General features: G+C 44.3%; 1 protein-coding gene across 3 annotated transcripts in view; it reads left to right on the top strand.

Annotated features, from left to right (window-relative positions):
* Positions 1-21160, top strand: part of PDE7A (phosphodiesterase 7A) — a 1945501-nt gene that overhangs the window by 1613891 nt on the left and 310450 nt on the right. For all 3 annotated transcript variants that reach the window (XM_078687235.1, XM_078687233.1, XM_078687234.1), the window contains one exon: positions 10581-10661. In XM_078687235.1, coding sequence (XP_078543361.1) covers positions 10581-10661 — 81 coding nt within the window. The remainder of the gene's footprint in view (positions 1-10580; positions 10662-21160) is intronic.

Below are 21160 nucleotides of genomic sequence, written 5' to 3' on the forward strand. Positions count from 1 at the left end.
AAAGCCATATTGAGAAATCGACATGGTGTTATTTTCATTCGACCAACTTGTTAAGCGTTGAAGTATAACTCTCCCCATAATCTTAACCATTGAATCAATTAGGGATATTGGTCGGTAACAAAGAGCACTTCCCCTATCTCCCTTCTTGAAGACAGGAACTATGGTTGATAGTCCCCACGTTCCCGGACAACCCACTGTGACCGCAGCATTAAATACAGCAACCAGAATGGGAGCCCAGAAAAATGGATCAGATTTGTAGAGATCCGGTGGTATCCCGTCAGGACCTGGCGCTTTATTTGCAGTGAGACCCATTATGGCAGCCAAGACCTCACTTTCGTCAAAAATAATGGTGCTGTCCCTATCATAGGGGGCAGCAACCATGGTTCCAGAACCCTCAGAATAGTACAGACTTTTAAAATGACTTTCCCATTCCTCTTTGGTTATGCAACAGACAAGTCCATCTCCAGGGTCCTTGGTCAAAAAAGGTTTTTTGACCAGGACCCAGAATTTGGTGCTGCTATTCAGGGTAGAGGGATCAAGCAGTTCCTCCCAGGCTTCTTTCCTCAAAAACTCTTTACGGGCAAAAGTAATAGCCTTATATTCCTTTCTACAGAGTTTTACAACCTCCCGATTCCTCGGGGAGGCTGATAGTGCAAGCCTCAGTTTACGAGCAGCTATAGTGCAATCGTGGCAAAACCATCTCGAGCCTATATTAACCTGAGTTTTATTAGGGACTGATAGAAACACTGACACCTTCTCCGAAATGTTTTGATAAGCCTCTAGAACCAGCCTAGGTTCGCCCCCCCCATTGATACAGACTTTAATATCCTCTGCACACCCTTCAGAGATGTTCTTATAGAGGATATCCGCAGAGACCATAGACCATTTTAACCGCCTCCTCCCATCTGTTGTGGCCAATCTACCATGATTGATGATCTTATTGCCTTTTTTTACCCAGGGACATTTTAAACAGATTGTTAGAGGGTTATGGTCGCTGAATTCGCTAGGAACAATGCAAAAAGAATCTAAAAAAGTTAGCATCGTCCACGAGACAAGTATATGGTCTATAAAGGTACCCCTTCCATGTCCTTTAAAGGTAGGGGTATCAAAACAATATAGCGGGTCCTTTAATGACATAGCCAGAGAGAGGTCATACTCATTCAGTAGGTCATTGCACAGTTCCCCCTCCTTAGTGTGCTCCATATGGAGACAGTCCGCACGTTCACAAGTCATTTCTGGTAAGCACTTGTGCAATGGGTCTATACAAGGATGCAAATTGAAGTCCCCCATAATCATGAGGTTATGGCCCACATTTTTCATAGAATTAGAGACAAAAGAATTTAATATATGAATGTGATTCCTGCCTGCACTATCGTAAGCAGCATTGTAAAAGTTCACCAGGCCCACAAGGACATAACCTCCAGTTAGTTAAGCCCATTACACCTGTATGTTGTGCTTCAATTCTTCGTACTTCACAGGGTATTAGTATGGAAACAAAAATTACAAGACCCCCCTTGGGCCTACCCCGCAATGATGGCAAGGCTGGCACAAAGAAGGCCTTATACCCTTCTAAGAAGAGGTTACAGCCCAGCTCCCAGGTCTCTTGTAAACAGATAATCGAAAATTGCTTAATGTAAATCACCCAATTTGCATCAGACATTTTGGCCGCAAGACCAGCAATATTCCAAGAGACAGCAAGACATCCTGGCATTATGCCCACCGGGTTATCTGGGTTTATAGAATCACCTGTAGCCCTAGTATCCTGACTATTTGCCATAATCCTTTACCCATAATGAAGATGTAGTGCAGGCTGCAGCCTAGAGGAACTAGAAAACTGACGTTATTTATTTAAGGAAGCATCTACATCAGTATTCTAACCTTCCGTGTTGGTGACAGTTCCCCTAGTTCTTTTTTTCCAGCCTCTCTGGCACACACAGCTCTATACCTTTTGGCTTTTTTGCCTTGAAACCTTTCACTCTTAATTTTTTTCAACATTAAAGGCAGAAAGTGAGTTTTGAGCTTTTCTGACAAAAACATTTTCTTTTTTTCTTCAAAAATACCCGATTTGTGGCAGGAAAAAGTATGAATCTGACCCGCTCTGAACACTTTGCCCTACCACACACTTGTTTTCCAAGTGAGTGTGAACCTTTCCAAACAATTTCAAAGAGAAGCCTGTGGGCCAGTGAACAAATCCTACTTCACCGAAGATGCCAGGAATTGCTATCTTGGAAGGTTCAGTGAGTGTTGAGAAGAGTCTCCCATCTTGCCTCGGACTACTAGCTCAGTGGGCGCCCTCAGGAGAAGATACAGGAAGAAATCATGGCACCCCAGTCATTGTTGCTCCCAGCTGAGATTGAGATAATAAATATTGAGAACAGATAGATCTGCAAGTTATTTGCCGAGGGCTGGTTTGAAATAGAGGCACTAGACATCGATAGGCTAAGGCCATTGATGTTGAGTGAACTAGTAGTTACACAGCTGACAACGAAACACATAGCTTTGAGTAGATCTTTGTGCCTATCTGCTTCTTGTGTAAGAATCCTTAAGTCTAGAAGGCTGCCTCCAACTTGGATTCAGAATAGTCCTGTGTATACATCTAGGGAGTTCTTCCCTGCAATCCTACTCTTAGCTTATTTCCTTCACCAAGACATTCTCATTTTGGCCTTTCTCCAACTATACCAAGGGTTCATACCATCACTCCTCAGACTGCATCTCCAACAGTAATGTTTCCTCCTTCCCTGTTTCTGATGCCTATTGGTCCACAGTTCCTCTTCCTTCTCACTCACCACTTCACTCATCTCATGCTGTTTCAGTGGAAACCTCTCCAAGAAGATCGTGCTCTTCTCATACTCAGATCTCACTGTTCTACAAGATATTGTTCCATAGAAGTGCACCTATTCTTCTGCATCATCATTCTTTCAGTAAACATAGATCCTGTGCTGCTGCTGAACTCACAGGACAGCTTCATCCTTTGACTCATCATTACACCATTGTCTGTTCGTCTCATCGTATCTCCAGTAGACCCTTTTCACGAAGCCCTAGTCACAGGTTAAGATAAGCATGATAATCAAATGTCTACGCCACTGGTGTAAACATTAAACTAAAAATGTGCATTTCCTCCTATATTTCCGTTCATTCCAAGTCTTCTAGAATTGCTATGGAGGACTTTTTCTTGGTTTAAGTGATAACTATGGGAGCCTGAGTTTGCCTTTCGCCGAAATACAGACCACCTGAACAGGACTCTGAGTTCCTCCTCTTCCAGATACTGTAATTGATTCAGCAGCAAAGAAAGGTCTGGCCACTGCTCCTTTGTCGACCATTCCCCCGGACAAAAGGAGTCAACAGCTGGATTCCCGGAGTGCCAATGAGACACCAGTGATAAGCGAGAGGAGGTCATCAACCCTCTGAAGCTGGGGGAAACCACAAGCAGGAAAACGTCAATTCCTTCCTTTCCCACCTTCCATTTCTCTTTCGGGTAGGGAGATGCATTAAATATTTTAGTGGCAAAATATTACAACAGAGGAATGGGTGCTGACTGTTGTACGAAGCAGCTACAGTCTAATATTAAAAACGATTCTACCAGCATTCCTTCTTGAAAATGGCAGATTTCCATCCGGAACAACTTCAACAGGAGGTGGATACTTTTGTCAGCAGTAGCTGGTGAATGTGGTGGGGTCTATTATGTGCCTCGAATTCCAGTAAGCAAGCAAAGCAAGCATAGTGAGCCCCTTTTCTTTTAGGAGGTTTTTTTGGGGGGGAATGGGGGGGATATCTCTCCTTCACCCCGAGAGCATTTTAAAACAAAAGTGGTCTAATAGTGCCTTTCAAAACACAATTTTCAGATAATCGTTTCATTACTTTACTGGTGCGCCAGTTAAGTCCAAAGCATCGCATGTTGACCCCATTTATTTCAGAATGTGTCATGCATTCTGCTCCTCGGATTTATAGCTGCATTTATCTTAACTGCCACACAAAACAGTTAAGCATTCTCGGGCAAGTGATGCTTGAATTCAAACAAAAAGTAGCTTTAGAACAAATACCCCATTAAGTAACCGTTTTAGTCAAGATTTTGGTGCTACAAACAAAAGTTGGAAATCTCTGATCCGTGCTGATCTTTGGCAGCTGAACAGATGTTAAGTAGGTAAGAGACTGCCTCTGTACACTAGTCCTTGAGGACATGGATTTGCATGCGTCTGTGCAAGGCATGCATCCAGTGTTACTTGGGTTTGTGATTTCACCACGAATTCCAGGTAACTAGTTTGGCTCCCTTTGCATTCATCTGATGCCTAGTTAACATTATATTGTATCCTGTTTTTACAGATCAGGGATACCCATCTATCATTACTTGGACGATTGGCTAATATGAGAGCATTCCACACAACAGCTGCCTCGGGAAAGTGGACGGATCACGGTCAGATTTTACCCTTTGGGCATATCTCTCAACATTGAAGTCTTCTCAGTTTGTTTCTAGAAGTACAAATAAACATAAGTGAATGTGCACCAAATCCACGTTGGGGAAGGAATGTTAAGTGAAATGCCAGACCGCCATTCATGACGATCGTGTATGGCAACTTGAAGGCACTACAAATACTGTTCTTGTACATCGAACAAACAGGCTGAGCATGTGAGCTACCCAACAACTGGACAGTCAGTGGATGTAGGAAAAAAATATGATACAACAGAAGTTAAAAAAAATCCTTAAATGAAGGAGATGTTATTCACGTGATCAAAACCAAGAAAGCAATAATGAGAGATTAATCAATAAATTATTCGAAGGAAGGGAGTCTGCATTAAGTTAACTAAAGGCAGCAAATTTTGTTCGGATAAAGTTAACAGGCCATCACACAGGTCAACATGAGAATGAATGAATGAATGAATGAAGGATGTCTTGTATTGCGCAAACTTAACCACAAGGGCATCAAGGCGCATGCAACATACAAACATGGGGAACAAAGCGGCAGATGCCAAAAAATTTAGTAGGCCTGGGAGAAGAGCCAAGTCTTCAGAAGTTTCCGGAAGATCGCCACGGATGGTTGGCTGGAAAGTTCAAGGGGGAGCGAGTTCCATAACTTAGGTGCCAAGGTGGAGAAGGCTCTTCCTCCCCATTTCGCCCTCCTGAATCTAGGGACAGTGAGTAGATTTCTGGAGGCTGAGCGGAGCGTTCTGGTAGGGGTATAAAGGCTAATTAGGGATCTGATCCCTTCCGAGCCTGAGCCATAGACTGCCTTGTGAGCCAGACATAGGAGCTTAAAAGAGATCCTGGCCTGAATTGGCAACCAGTGAAGATCTTTTCTGGCCTTTGTTGCCGATGAACGCTTAGGTAGGTTTAAGACCATCCTGGCTGCGGCGTTCTGGACCACCTGGAGACACTGAAGTGATTTCTTGTTTATGCCCGCGTATAACGCATTGCAATAGTCAAGTCTGGACCCCACCAGGGCAACCGTTGATTGTCTACGGGCATCAGGTGATAGATAAGGGGCAATCTTTTTTAGCGTCCGAATGATGGCACAGCATGTGGACACTGTTTTGTTAACTTGGAGGTCAAAAGAGAGGTCAGGGTCTATAAGAACTCCCAGATTCCTAGCCAAGCGGGTAGGCTGGGGACAGTCCCCCAAAGAAGCAGGCCACCAATCCCCCGACCAGAGATCGTGACCACCTCCAAAGACCAAGACTTCTGTCTTTTCTCCATTCAACTTCAGGTAGTTGCGAATCATCCAGTGCGCAACTGCCTCCATACAGGATCTAAATTTGAGGGCAGAATCTTTTATTGACCCGGTGGTAGAAACGATAATCTGGGTGTCGTCAGCATACGACAAGATCTGAAACCCCAAAGATCGTACAATTTCGGCGAGTGGGGTCACGCAGATGTTAAACAAAAGAGGGCTCAACGAGGAGCCCTGCAGGACCCCACATTGCACCGCCTGGGATGATGACAGAAATTTGCCCAGTTTTACTCTCTGCCTTCTCTGATGTAAAAAGGAGGAAAGCAGATTCAGGGCAACGCCCTCCACACCTATCCCCTTTAGTCGGTCGACCAGAATTGAGGGGGAAATGGTGTCGAAAGCTGCCGTTAGGTCCAACAGCACCAACATCGTGGTCTGTCCTCTGTCAACCTCTGATATTATTGATCACGACAGTGAGGGCAGACTCGGTGCTGTGGGCAGCACGAAACCCATGTTGGGAGAAGTCCAGCAGATTCGCACTTTCCAGATACGCGGCTAAGTGGCGATTTAAGTGGGCCTCAAGAATTTTAGCAGGGGATGGGAGCAGGGAAATGGGTCGGAAATTTTTTAAGACTTCCGGATTCAAGGAAGCCTTTTTTAGAAGGGGTTTCACCACTGCTGTTTTCCAGGACTCTGGAAAGATCCCTTCTGTAATGGCTTTATTCATGACCTCCAGCAAAGGGGGGAGAACCACCTCTCTGCATGCCTTAAGCGTTTTTAGAGGGCAGGGCTCAAGGGGCGAACAGGACTTAGTAGCGTCAAGAAGATGGTTAATCTCTTCTCGTGATAGCCGAGGGAAGCTTGCTAGGCATGGGGATTCAAGGGAGCTGTGTATATCCTCAATTTTGATGAGAAAGAAGCTCGCAATGTTGTCACAAAGCTCTTGCGTCTCGACAACAGAGGTAGCCGATTTGGGAATTGAAAGAGTGTTGATGATTTTAAAAAGCTCTCTAGATGATTTCAGCGAGGCGGTGATAGTGCTAAAATAGCCCATTTTTAGGTCTCGGCCTAGAGACGCGCAAAGCAGGTTCTCGGCAGAGAACTATTGCAATTGTGTCAGCCGCCAAAAAGGAGACAAGAGCTGGGCACGCGCCCAGCATTCCTAATGGGAGAGGGAACGACAAGTGCTGGCCACGCGTGGATTTAGTCGCGCGCACGCTCACGGCGCCAGCGTCCCCGCCGCGTGCCGATGACTGCTCTCTTCCTGGCCGGCATCGAGAATTTTCGCAACGCAATGTTCGCTCAACGGATGTGTTTTTACTCTCGCACGTACTCAATAAACAGCGCGGCTTGAAACGGTGGGCAGTGAGAGGTAGGTGCTTGAATGAATGAAGCAGCTTGCATCTGTGCAGGTGGGTGTGCGCGGGCACAGAAATGTGAGTCCACGCTTGCACTGCGTGAACGTGTTGGTGGGTTTAAGTCATGGTGAATGCTTCTGACAGTGTGTGTGTGTCCCTTGTGAATATGTTGCATTCTAGTGAGTGTGTTGGCTAATGTGTTAATGCAGCGCTAAAACAGCATCCCGCTCTGAGGTACACAAACCTGATGAGCACGGCTTGAAGTGCAGCTCTGCGCCGGGATCCCGTTCTGCAGTGCACAACCCTATGAGCAAGGCTTGTGTTTGTTGCTGTTACCTCATGCCCTGCCACTGTGAGTACCGTCTAATTGACACGCGGTTAAAACCATTGTATTTTGTGTTTGGTTTTTGCATTGGTTCTGTCATGTTTCCATGGAGTTTGCATTTACACGGACTCCTCTTCTTCCGCATTGCTTCGTTCGCTCCATGCTGGTGACCCTCAGTTTAGAGTTGGAATTCCCTCGGGCTAAGTCTTGCAGAACAGATAGCATGAAGTCTTGCTTTGCTTTCCACGTGTGGTCCGACAACTTTAAATGGGCTTAGACTTGGAGCCAGCCCATTGCTTACCTCTGGTTGGCTTTATTGGCACTCTTGTTTACTTGCTACTGTGTGCGCGTGGGTGGCTCTGTCTGTCTGTGTGCGCGTGGGTGACTCTGTCTGTCTGTGGCTCTGTCTGTGTGCGCGTGGGTGGCTCTGTCTGTGTGCACGTGGGTGGCTCTGTCTGTGTGCGTGGCTCTGTCTGTGTGCGCGTGGGTGGCTCTGTCTGTGTGCGCGTGGGTGGCTCTGTCTGTGTGCGCGTGGGTGGCTCTGTCTGTGTGCGCGTGGGTGGCTCTGTCTGTGTGCGCGTGGGTGGCTCTGTCTGTGTGCGTGTGGGTGGCTCTGTGCGCGTGGGTGGCTCTGTCTGTGTGCGCGTGGGTGGCTCTGTCTGTGTGCGTGTGGGTGGCTCTGTCTGTGTGCGTGTGGGTGGCTCTCTGTGCGTGTGGGTGGCTCTGTCTGTGCGCGTGGGTGGCTCTGTCTGTGTAGGTGGCTCTGTGTGGGTGGCTCTGTGTGTGCGGGTGGCTCTATGTGAATGACTCTGTATGGGCGGCTCTGTATGCGTGTGTGGGTGGCTTTGTGTGGGTGGCTCTGTGGGTGCAAATGCAATAGGTCTCGCATTTGCGAGCGATTAAGCTATTGGCATTGTAAATGACAATGTCATTTATTTATGTTTTCAAAACAAAAACATTACAAAAAAAATGTCATTAGCAATGCCAATGGCTCTAACTTTAACAATGCCGAGACCATTGCATTGTAAATGCTTGTTTCCTCTGCTATCGCCTTTTTATATTCCTTTATTGCCTGTTTATGATGGATTTTCCTGGAGGTGTCAGGATTGACCATCCAGGATCTTTCCGCTTGTCTACATTTTTGTCGTAGAAGTCTCAAACGGTCAGAATACCACGGTGAGGAGGGACTTTTCTTGGCAGAATAGTATTTTTTAGGCGGTGCAAGAGTGTCTATAGCATTACCAAGGGCTTTGGACAAGCAACATGCAGCAGCATTGGGCTCGGACGGTAAGAAGAGGATGGCCTCTGCTAGATATGGGGCTAGAGAGCTGTTACAGACCGCTCTGTAATTTCGTCTAGTTTCCCATATGTTTCTACTAGCTTGATTGGGAGCAAGCGAGGTGGTGATGTTTAGGTGGAAAGGGACTGCCCGGTGATCTGACCAAGATAGAGGAATCGAGGTTCCAATCACTAATCTGAAATCGTTAACAAAGATGCCATCAAGTGTATGTCCGGCGAGGTGGGTAGGGCCGGCAACCAGTTGGCTAAATCCATAGGCAGACTGACCCTCAACCAGCACCATCGTATCTCTATCATCTGTCGCTTCCAAATGAAAATTAGAATCGCCCAGAAGGGTTAGATTGGGCATATTAATAAAAGGCTCTAAAATTTCAAGTGAATCCTGGACGAAGGAGGCCCTGGGACCAGGGGGCCTATAGCAGAGAATGCCCGAAAAGGCAGCAGTAGGGGTGACCTGTATAGAAAAGTGGAGTGCCTCAAATTTGTCTGACGGTGAAGAAAGGGGGTCAATGCGGCATGACAGGCCCTCTCTACACAGAATTTCCAGCCCTCCCCCTCTGCGCCCAACTCAGTCCATTCTGACCAGGGTATAGCCCTCAGGAACAGAATCGACCAGATCAGGGCCAGCGGACTCCGATCCCCAGGTCTCCGTAATGAAGACCCAGGGGGGGACTCCTCTGTGATACAAAATCATTTAGGGCTACGTTATTCTTAATCAGTGACCTGACGTTAATAAGAAATCCCGCCTCCGTTAGCGAACTGTCAGGCACCTTAACTGCTGATACTTTAGTCCGATATTTCCTGGACTTTCGTGTACCCATAGGTATAATACAACCGCAGGAGGTATTATCAGGGGATCTGGTGTTGTGGCATGGTAGGAGGAGGGGTCTGACCGAGAGTAGGGTAGAAAGGGAATATAACTCCCGATCAGAAGGAAGTAAAAAACGAGGTGCATTCTTCCTTGGCGCCGACGGGTGCACAGAGGCAGGACTCAGGCACGACTCCGGCACAGGTCCGGCGCGTCCACTGATCGCATCCGCTGCGCGGAGGCATGCCCGTCCCCTTTTATGCTCCAAGCTAGACAATGTATCTGTGACATTCTTAGTGCTTATTCCACTACTTCAGATCAATAGAGCAAGTGTATAGAAATCCTTCTATATGTTATTCCTTAGATGTAGGCAGCTGAGCGCATACCCAAATTGGCCATGTGCTTTTGCATAACCCTTCAATCTAGAGACCTCTGCCTTTTGTCCTATGTAATAAAAGTTTTGAGTTTTGTTAAAGAGCGTGGCTTGTTAATGTGACATGCTCAGAAACTAACCAAACAAGTCTAGAAGGGTGTTTACCTAGAGACCCTAGCCCCTGATTTGGATGCTGACATGGGAATAAAGCCCTACTGAAAGCTTAGACTTAATTCATTGATTTTATTGCTACTTAAATGTGAGCGAACATCACTAGTGTTTTCTGTACGTTAGAAGTACTTGGAATAAATACTGCATCCCTGATGACCGAAACGTATACCCAACTATTCTCAACAAAATAGGAAAGGTTTCTGCCTAATGATCCCTCCTCTAAGTGGGTCATTAGAAATTATTTGCTGATACATTCATTTTAAAGCAACTGAATAGTCTCTGCTTGGGGCAAGAACATCCGTCAAAGCATACCAAGTCTTAAATATACCAACCAATTACAGGCAAAATATGTTTTTTCCAGTTTTTTCCTGTTTGTTCTGCAGTAAAGAGTTGTAGATTTGAGTTAACTTGTCTTCATGAGCTAGAATGGTGCAGAAAACATTCAGGAGGCATTCTTTTCGCGTTCTCCAATCTGTATTCTTCGTGCATTGCATAGAAATAATAAGCACATGTAATATTGATGTGGAGGACAAAAAATATATTCTCACGCATATTTTCCTAACCTGTTTTTTTTTTTTTGTAGGAGACATAGAACGGAAATATAAATTGGAAGTGAGTCCCCTTTGTGATAGATATACAGCAAACAAGGCGAACGTCCAAATTGGTAATTACATATGAGCTATGTAAATGAAAAAATCCAATTAAGTTACTATTTGTATTGTATTTTATTGTATTACAATCACGTAGAAGCATTCTGCTTGGGTTCACTTTGCGTGCATTATACATTGCCTTTTCCAGCACAATCAGTTCAGTTGCCCATCCTATGCTGCAGCTGGTTTTGTCAGTATTTGCAGTGACGAAAGGCAATGAATGCAGCGTGCTCGAGGAGAATTCCTCCATTAAAATAAAGTCCGACGTCTATTTTTTTATTTGTACTCTTTACTGCCATCTATGAAATTGTAAAGTGCAATAAATTCAAGGTTCCAATAAATCAAACTTTGTTATAGAATGGTTATGGTTAATATTTTTATAGAAACATTTCTTAGTACTACTGCTTTTACAACCCAACTAGTATTTTCCTTCCTACTCAGCAAACAAAATTTCAAAAGTGCTCACAGAGACGCTTTTATTGTATTATGACCTCTCTAGAAAGAGGTTTGCTGTCATAATGACTGGGCACTAGGGCCTGAAGCACAAATAGCTAATTTATGTTAATCCCAAACTACTCAGATGATTTAGGCTGGAACCGGGAAAGTAAGTGGAAGAGGTGCTGCGGAGGAAAGAAATCTAATTTCTTAATACTGCCCTCACACACTTTGCAGTGTCATGCTTCATCATTGGACCGCATCTGAAAGCCTAGGTGCAGACCAACTCACTGGACTGAGCGCTGATAATTTGTTTTAGAAATATAGTGGTGAGGAAAGAAAATATAAAGAAAAACGATAGAATAGGGAACAATTATTCCCTGAAGAAGGGATCATAAAGTGCAAGACATAAATCATATTATTAAAACTATCTGAGGGTAACTCAGGATTACCTTTATTCTAGGTCACCCTCGGTAGTATTACAATTTAGTTGGAAACACCAGAGAGATCAGTTCCCCTATATCATATTTGCAGGAACCAACATGTTTCGTCCTTCATCGGGGTATTTCTCCCTTAGAGTAATTGTGGTCTTGACCAACACGCGGGTCTCCAAGTTATTTTATCTCAAGATAATCTCCTTTTCACCAAATATGCACTTGCATAAAGGAGCCAGTTACTGTAAAAGAAGAAAATACGAAAAGGCCGACTTGAATACCTGTACCTCAATTTTCTTGCCCTCAACCCTTATCCCCTTCCAAAAGTGACTACAATAAAACCATATTCCTAACTATTTATAGAAAATTGGTGACTTTTACACACACTTATATAACAAGCATTTACAATGCAACGGTTTCGCCTTTGGAAAAGTTAGAGCGATTGGCAATGTAAAGGACAATGCCATTTATTTATCTGTTTTCAAAACCAACACAAATACAAATGTTGTCATTTACAATGCCAATAGCTCAAACTTTTCCAAAGGCGAAACCGTTGCATTGTAAATGCTTGTTAAGGTTATGGCGCTATTGTAAAGCACTCGGACACCTTTGGTCAATGTCCGCGCTATATAAAACTGCAATGAATGAGAGTGACCAGATGTCCCATATTTCACGAGGCCGTATTGGTTTTCAGAAGCTTGCTACGGTGATTTTAGCAACTTCAAATACAGATCGTATTATTTTAAAAGAGGGAGGGAGCATTTGACTTCCACGGGTGTGGCTCTAGTATGGAACGTAGGTCATCTCTTAAAACAGACTGCATCAGCCCATTTAAAGCAGTACAGGAACGGCTCTGGTGAATGATGGATGCAGGATGGATGCAGGGTGGATGGATGGATGCATGAATGATGGATGCAGGATGGATGCAGGATGGATGGATGGATGGATGGGTGGATGGATGGATGGATGGATGGATGCATGAATGAATTATGGATGCAGGATGGATGGGTGGATGCATGAATGAATTATGGATGGATGGATGGGTGGATGGATGGGTGGATGCATGAATGAATGAATGGTGTATGGATGCAGGATGGGTGGGTGGGTGGATGGATGGATGGATGGGTGGATGCATGAATGATGTATGGATGGATGCAAGGTGGTTTGGGCTCGCTCGCTGCGCTCGCTCGCTGTGCTCGCTCGCTGTGGTGCAATATGCAAATTAGTTTACGCCCTACCACTTTCAAATGTCACCAGCCGCCCCTGAGCAGAGTGCTCTCATGTGCCACAACGGCATTCCTACTCCCATCCCACTCTGAAATGTAATGCCTGCGGGTTACAGCACAGAGGAAGCCGCCACGTCAGAGGGGGACCAGGCCTACCAATCGATCGCCGACCTCGAATGTATTCACGCTCTCGCCCGTGACACCTGCACTCTCTAGGAAGAGGGCAAATGTCCGGGGTGGTGAATGTCACTCTTGCCACATCGATGGCAGACATAAGCTTAGGTATACTGTAAATACAGTATGACATCCCTTCTATTTCTGTTGGACCGTTTATGACACTCTGGTGAGATCCTTAACAGAAGACTATACAATGTACTATAGCATTCACTAGTTTTACAATGCTTCAACCCAAGTTACCTGCAATGCTAGAGCGCTCAATTGTACCACCAGCTCCTTACGTGACTATCTCACGTAGTCTGGTGTTTTACTTTACATCCTGGAACTTCTAGTCCTGTTTATCGCAATGGCAAAACGTGCACTACAAGTCCCAGATTGCAAAGCAAAAACACAATGAAAGCGCTAATCCTGCATAGAACTGGAAACTTGTGAGTTTTAAACAGCGCCCTGCAGAACTGCCTAGGGTCAGCTAATGTGTTCTGATTTAATAACGGGAGTCACACAAGATCGCAACACAACAGGGACAATACAATCAGCATATGGAGTGGCTCTGACATCTTAAAATAGGTGTGGTTCCCACTTCAACTAAGCCTGACCCCAATCCTGCCGGAGCCGGATGCATGCACACAATACAATCCCTCAGGGACACAGTAAAAAAATATAAATTTTGGATCCGTTCATTTTGTGCATTCTGAATCTCACAATCAATTAATTACAAGAGAGAGGAAATCTTTTAGATACCGGTCACAAGTATGAAAGTTCCGTAATGGGAGAGGCAGGAGTACCAGACAAACTACGTAGAGTAAAAAGCAAGGTGTAATAAAAAGGCAGTCATGGTGATGGGAAGTACTAGGTCATGAGACACATTCCTGAAAGTCTACAGGAAAGGGGATCTCCGAATTTTAACACACCCACGTCTCGGGTGGTTACGCTGAAATAAAAAGATGCTGTGCAGTGACGGATCTAATCTAAGAAACTGACACGCACTGGTGGGAAGCACCAGAGGGTATTTGACATACAGTCAAGCAGTCTGAAAATTAGTGTCTTACTTCTTAATCCAAGTTGGCAAGACATCTTGCACACAACGGACACTGGGTGGCTCAAGTATCTGGCAGGTAAAGCAAGTTGCGGTGTCCTTAATCTAGCAGAAAAAAACAGACTGGGGCATCCAAATGCCCTACGAAAAAGAAGACATTGTATTACTTTTCACAGCAGGCAGTGCAGTATGGTGGTGCACAAAACTGTTAAGTGTTGGAGATTTCCTGGATGCTGCAGGGAGTGTAGAGAAATGAGGTTCCTGGAAGGGAATATCCGGCAGCAGGGGAGTTCCCTGGAACTGTCAGACACTGCAGGCTGGGACGGTCCCATGGATCTGCGAAGTAATACTGTCTGCACCTGCTGGCCCCTCTTACCTGCGCAAGACCGGGTCTTCCATATCTTGAGCAGAAGGATGATAATAGCCGCCAGGTGAGACAGATCTCCAGTAAGTCTGAAGACGTTCATGATGAGGGGGTTGCTGCGACCAGGGCCCTGGTGAAATAACGCTGACTGACTGCACACCTGGCAATGAAAGGGCCCTGTTCCGTACTGCAGCTGGGGTAGGTCTGAAAATGGCGAGCGACGAGCGACGTGGCCCGGGGACGTGGCCAAACATAGGAAGGTGGAGAGAGGACTCTTGGAGCGCACCGCCCCCTCGGGACGCACAGCAGCATAGCGGACATCTTGAAACGGATCACATTGGCAAAAGCAGTGTCCCAATGAGGTTTCAAGAGTGACTAAATCACCGCATATAACATGTAAACTATGAGGTATTTATGACTAACGTTTGCTGGAGTCAATTTGTTTCAGCATCACTTGACAAGGAAATAACATATGACTATAACTGTATTACTTATCAATATCAAGAAAGCAATACTGTTAGAAAACGGCAATTATTTAAGGAACGAGTAAGTATTAGGAGCGTGTTTTGTTATTGATTAATTATTGATTCTTTGTGTATGTTTTATTTAAATTACCACTTATGCAGACCCTACTTCTGTTTCATAATGGCCACTTTATTACGCAGACCTGTTGTCTGGTTGCCTAGGCATTTACCAAGCGTGCTTTCTTTTCGATCGGAGTTACAGGAACAGCCATCTTGCACTGTCAAGGATTTTCACAAATATGTATTGTTTAAAAAAAATCCCATTTGAAACTTAGTCTTATTTTGATTGTTTGCCAAACACCACATTTAATTAATAGTTTCCAATAGCGGTTTCACAATTAAATTACTATTGTATCCCTTATACTCATTTTGTAATCATCTCGTTAGTATTTTCAATGTTAGCAATCATTTTTAGGGCGGGAGTGGACACGGACGGCGGGAGGGGGCGGGAGAGGACACGGACGGCGGGAGGGGGCGGGAGAGGACACGGACGGCGGGAAACGCACAGGACAGCGAGGGGGGGGAGGAAAGGCACACGGAGGGGGCGGGAATGGACAGACTTTCAGTGAAAGGGGAGGGAACGGGAAAAAAAGTAACTCCGCCCTGGGAAAAAATCTCGGGAACGCCCCCGAATCTGGTCCGGCCTTGACGGACAGATCTCTGTTCCAATGGCTAGCCTCCATTTATGGAGCTAGCCAATGGGACAGGGGGGCGTATTCCATTTTCCTTACTGGAATCAAGAGATTTCTCTGGAGGCGGAGCTAAGAGCTCCGCCCTCCAGCGAAACCTAAAAACAGGCAATAACACCCATAGTGCTGGAATAAAAGATAAAGTGGCTCAAAGAGTCTCAGGTTCTAAATCACTGATTTGTTGCTTACACTGCTGCTTTATATTCCATCTCTGAGTGACAAAGCGCCCTATTTATACTTCGTGCAGCCTCTCTATTTCACTGTGTCCAATATGTAAAGTGCATCTGGATATTTTCTTAGCCGAGTTTATATGCTACTTGCTAAACATGGGACCCTGAGCAGAGGAGGTAGGGTGTGTTATAATAAAGGTGTGGACATATATGTGCAAGCTTATATATTCTATAGTTGCCTCTTTCCATTAAGTGCTACGATAAGAGTTCCGGGGACGTATGAAACCATGGACTGGCACCTGGGCATAGAGAGGTTGCTAGCTCTATTATGGTCCCACTGAAATGTCATGTTTGGTATGAAACAGCTTGATCTTCAGACCCAACCTTTTTCTGAGGGTGGATTTAATGTGACATGAACCCAGGTGGCTACCTTAGAGGTTGCCCACCTTTCCGTCCGAGACTTTCCTGCGCCCTGGCTGACGGTCTAAAGCTGCTGCCGCCAAGTCAGGAATCTGATCCCTATCCAGGCGCTTCAAACCGCCCTCTAATATGTAATCAGGCTTCCTCCCAGATGGGAAAAAAGCCAACACCCTGCCTCAGACACATATGCACCCGGGCAGGTGGGAAAATTAGATAGTCAGGAGGCATACACCCCAGAAGGCTAGCCACACCCCTAGGATGGGCTGTGTGGTCTGTACAGCCGAAGAAAGATTCTGCTATTTCTTAAGGTGGCAGAGTAGAGGCTTCTTGGTAGAAAAGTTGCCACCCTCCACAGGAAGTGGTCACCTGGGTCTGATTAGCTGCTGGGGCTAGTCATTGGCAACTAGCACCCACACCCCTAACGACCCTAATTACAGGATTTAAGGGACTCCTCTGGCACCAGAACCTCCAAACCGAAGAACTTGCAGCTAAGGACAAAGTAGAAACCCGAGTCTATGACTTCAGGACCTGTACAAAGCAAAGGAGTAATGTCCTACACCTGTGGCAAACACATGACTGCAACTCGTCTTGGACCAAAGACTGGTTCTTAAGGAAAGAAGAACACCTCTGCAAGCCAAAGCAACTCCAGAACTCCCTTGAGCTAGGTGTAAACCCAAGGATGGGCTTGCTGCTGCCAAAGCCTGTTGGTGGCCAGTCCGGCTGCCATTACTTTTGTTTGATGCTGTGTTTTGAGGGAACCCTGCAGCATCTTGAACACTATGCCTCAGTGGCCCAGTTGTTGAGTGTTTGCATCAGTTTCCTTCACAGCAGCTTCTAAGCGGTAAACCTGCGAATCCCGCTTCAGCACCAGGGACAACCAGGACAACTCTGCACCGGGCTGTAAAATTCAACTGATCTCTGGTCCTGAGACCCGCATCACCCAATGGTTTGCATTTAACTAGAACGTCACTAGTGGTTTTCTCTATTGACCGTAACATTAAAGTTTTGTAAGAGTGAAATTCGCTGATTTATTTTTCCTTTACAAATCCATAACTCTGTTCTACTCAGCCAATTGTCTTCATTTTGGCCTCCAAATGTATATTCAAATAGGCTTTATTTTTACAAATTGGTGTCACTCTTTTTAGTCGTGTCAATTACTTCTCTTTCTTGTTGGTACTCCGAAATACTTAACACGTGTTAACGTGTGACTGCTGTACTCCACTCTACCAGGACTTAGCTAGGGATTTGTTACTGTGAATCCAAAGGAACTATTTGGGGCATTGTAAGAGTATTGCATAGTGAAGCCTAACCAGCCTCTCTGCATAATACTGCACTTATGTACAATTATTGATTCTGTCCCCATTATCTTATTGAGTTTTCAAACGTTTTTAGGTAGGTAATACCAAAAATGATTTTAGCGGGTCTAGAAGAAGCTTAACAACCTATGCATGTTTCTATCTGAAACTTTTGGTACTCAATAATCTGCTGTGGAGCAGTGTCCAAATTTGGCAAGTGAAGTTTGAAATGTCTATTTCTTTTTTTATTTCATTTTCATCTTAAGTGGGTGGTCTTCCAGGTTCAAAGTTTAGTTGTGCTAAGTGCACATAAAGGTGATTTCCATATTTTGACACTTCACTACATGCAATGAAAAAATGGAAGTCTGACGAAATGTTTTCAAACTTTTTTGGTAAAGGGAAGTCAGACTTGCAGAAATGTAGATTCTTTTTTAAATTATATTTTTATTAATGAAGTTTAAATGTACATCAAATGACTGGACAGTCCCAGTAACATATAATTACCCTGTAAGCACATGCAATACGTCTCAGTGTACAATTTGACATAAACATATTGTTAGATCATTTACCTATTATTCAATTTACACATAGTTTAGTGACCACCTTGCATAATATACACATATAATGTATTATCTATGTTTCTCAGTCATGTCTGCTTAATCCATTACTTTCATGAATTTTCGCTACTGGATCGTTATAGATTTTATCCCTTTGCCGTGTATACTCAAAATAATCCGCATTTCCTCTCTGTTGGTAACACATTGCACAAAGTCAAATTTTCAACGCCCTCTGGTTCATCAGTCCCCAATTTTTGTGATCTGTACTGACTTAAGGGCCTCAGCGACACCTCTCTCTCTCTCCCAGCTTTGAGCCACAAACACTATTCTATCAACATATGAGGTGAGTGCAGTATTGAACCAGCTTGATTTTCCAAGAGGTTCCACCAGACATGCACTGTGGTGTTTAAGGGATCAGAAAGACTATAGCTTTTACTTTGGGTAGAGAATAACGTCTGGGGGAGCGTATAGTGTGCAGCCGTATCACTTTCTATATACAGATGTGGCAGGTCTTGTGGACCCAGTAGTGCGCAAACAAGCTCTGTGCCGCCTTGTAATATAGATCAAGGTCCGTTGCATTGAGGCCCCCCATGTCGTATGGCATGGTGGGAGTTTACCATTTCACGCATAGTTGTTTTCCAGCCCAGGCAGGATTGATCATTATTGAGTGTCATGTGGTTAAGAATATTCGTGTTAATGGGATTGGGATATTCTGAAATAAGAATAGGAATCTTGGGAGGACCACCATTTTCATGATGCTGATGTGTCCCATTTTCGACAGCTGGAGTTTAATCCAACGATCAACGTCCTTCTCAAGTTTAGTTATTGCTTTCCCAAAATTGTCCCTTATAAGCGTCTTGGGATCTGTGTGAATCTGTATGCTCAAGTACTGGACCGAGTCTGTCGTCCAACTCAACAGGAACTCAAGAGGTACTGGCACCATAGCAGGATTAAGGGGGAACACCATGGACTCCTCGGAGTCAATGCGGAGTCCCGACAGGCCTCAGAAGTGCACCACCTCTCGAAGTGCTGGGGAGAGAGTCTTCTCAGAGTCCCGAATGTAGATCAGTGTGATATCTGCATATATGGAAATGATTAGATTATAATTCGGGAAGCGTATACCTCTGTAGGTTTGGTATTCACGTATGGCGCTTGCAAACAATTCCGCTATCAAGGTATAGAGTCAGTGGGAATCCCTGCCTGGTGCCTCTGGAGAGCCTTAGCAGTGATGACAGAGTTCCCAATACGGACCCTGTCACCGGTTCCGTGTATAGTATATCAACTAGGCTTAAAAAAAAAAAATTCACAACCCCTATGCACACACATGCCCCGTCAAAAGCCTTCTTGGCGTCTAGGAAAACTGCTGCGTCCCTCACCTCCCTGTTGATCTGTTCTTTAGCGCCAAAGAGGGTGCGAAGATTTGATGTGATACTGCAAGAGGAAGCTTGTTTTTTCCCTGGGTGTTGTATCACTCCATGTAATAGTGGAGTTAGTGTATTTGTTAATTTCTTAGCGTATAACTTGGTGTCCACGTTCAACAAAGAGGGGCCTTTATGAGGCACAAACTGTTGGATCCTTACCTGGTTTTAGAAAGTGATAATCATTGCTTTGCGCATAGTGGGAGGCATGGTACCCGTCTGCACCATTTCTTCAAAAAGAGTGATCAAATGTGGTATGGGAAGATCTTGGTAGGTCTTATAAAAAGTGATCGTGAGGCAGTCTGTGCCTGGTGTCTTGCCAGCCTGCATGCCTGTAATTGCAGCATTTTGTTTTACTCAATGGAGCCATGAAGTATTCCCTGTGCTCATTGGTGAGCCATGTCATAGCTATATGCTCCAAGTAATTTTTCATAGTGTCCTCATCTGGGACTATTCTTGTATTATAGAGCTCAGTTTAATAGCTGTGAAACGTACCCGCTATGTAAGCCTTTATCCCGTATTGGTCTTCCTTGCTCATGTGATAATGTCATGGCCACTTCTTTCACTGACGTCAGTTAAAGTTAATCCAAAATAAATCCAATTCTTATGGTTGATGCTTAATGTTTTTTATTCACAATTTTTTTTCTTCCTCAACAAAACAATATTTCATTTCCATCATATGATTCATAATTCAAAGCATAACCCAATGCATTTCGGGTCACTATAAAGGACCCTTCTTCAGGAGTCTAATCAAAACAAAAACAAATCAGTCCTATATCATCTCATTTTGGAACTGCTATGATAAACAGAAATTGTTCGTTTCAATAAAGGTAATACAAAGTTGATTCATAATCTTATATTTACATTCATTATGCTTTCTCTTTTGATGCTGTTAACCTTTAAACAATGAAGTTTCGAATGTTTGAAAAGATTGTGTAAACATTACATGTACCACGTGATTTATCGTGAACTTTTATTGTTTATGCTAATTGGCCGTTTTGTCATGGTATGTATAGCGCGTTCGATACAGACATTAAAACCAAAGTAGAAATGTAATTCTCTACCACCGATAATAAATGTTATTGCGTTCGAACAAAATTATATTTGCTTTTCAGAGATCAAAAAATCTCAAAGAATTACTAACTAAAAAAGCAACTACTTGTACACAAGTGACATTCAAAGGTATGCAAAATTGTGGAAACTTGTGTTCACTGACATATGACATTAACCCCTTCGATGCGGAAGACAAAGCCAGCTCGTCATGGGCGTTACCTGCGCTAAGCGGATGCCGAGCTGGCTTTGTCATAAACAGCGCATTTTTGAAATTCCAGCACACAGCGGGAAAACGCGGTAGCGCGGTAGTGGTTAAAGGAAATAATTTTCCACACCCTACGAAAGGTTTCAACATTAAGCTACAACATAACAGTACCTGTGACTCGAAGAACGTCGTTTATGCTATAAAGTGCCCATGCGGCAAAATATATGTAGGGATAACAGAAAGGAAAATTAAAATAAGAATAACCGAGCACAAAAGCAATATTAAAAAACAATGAAAAATCATTGGTTGCCATGCATTGGCTAGAAGCTGGTCACAACATTGCACAATTGAGATTCACTATACTTGAACAAGTTAAACAACAGCATGGAGTTGACCCCCATAAGCAGTTACTCAAATCAGAGTATTTTTGGATTAAGAGATTGAATTCTTTACAACCGACCGGGTTAAATGACCGTATTGAACTCTCCTGCTTTTTGTAAACAAATGTTT

Source organism: Lissotriton helveticus, chromosome 4_1 (assembly GCF_964261635.1).
Source record: "Lissotriton helveticus chromosome 4_1, aLisHel1.1, whole genome shotgun sequence".
Classification (NCBI taxonomy): domain Eukaryota; kingdom Metazoa; phylum Chordata; class Amphibia; order Caudata; family Salamandridae; genus Lissotriton; species Lissotriton helveticus.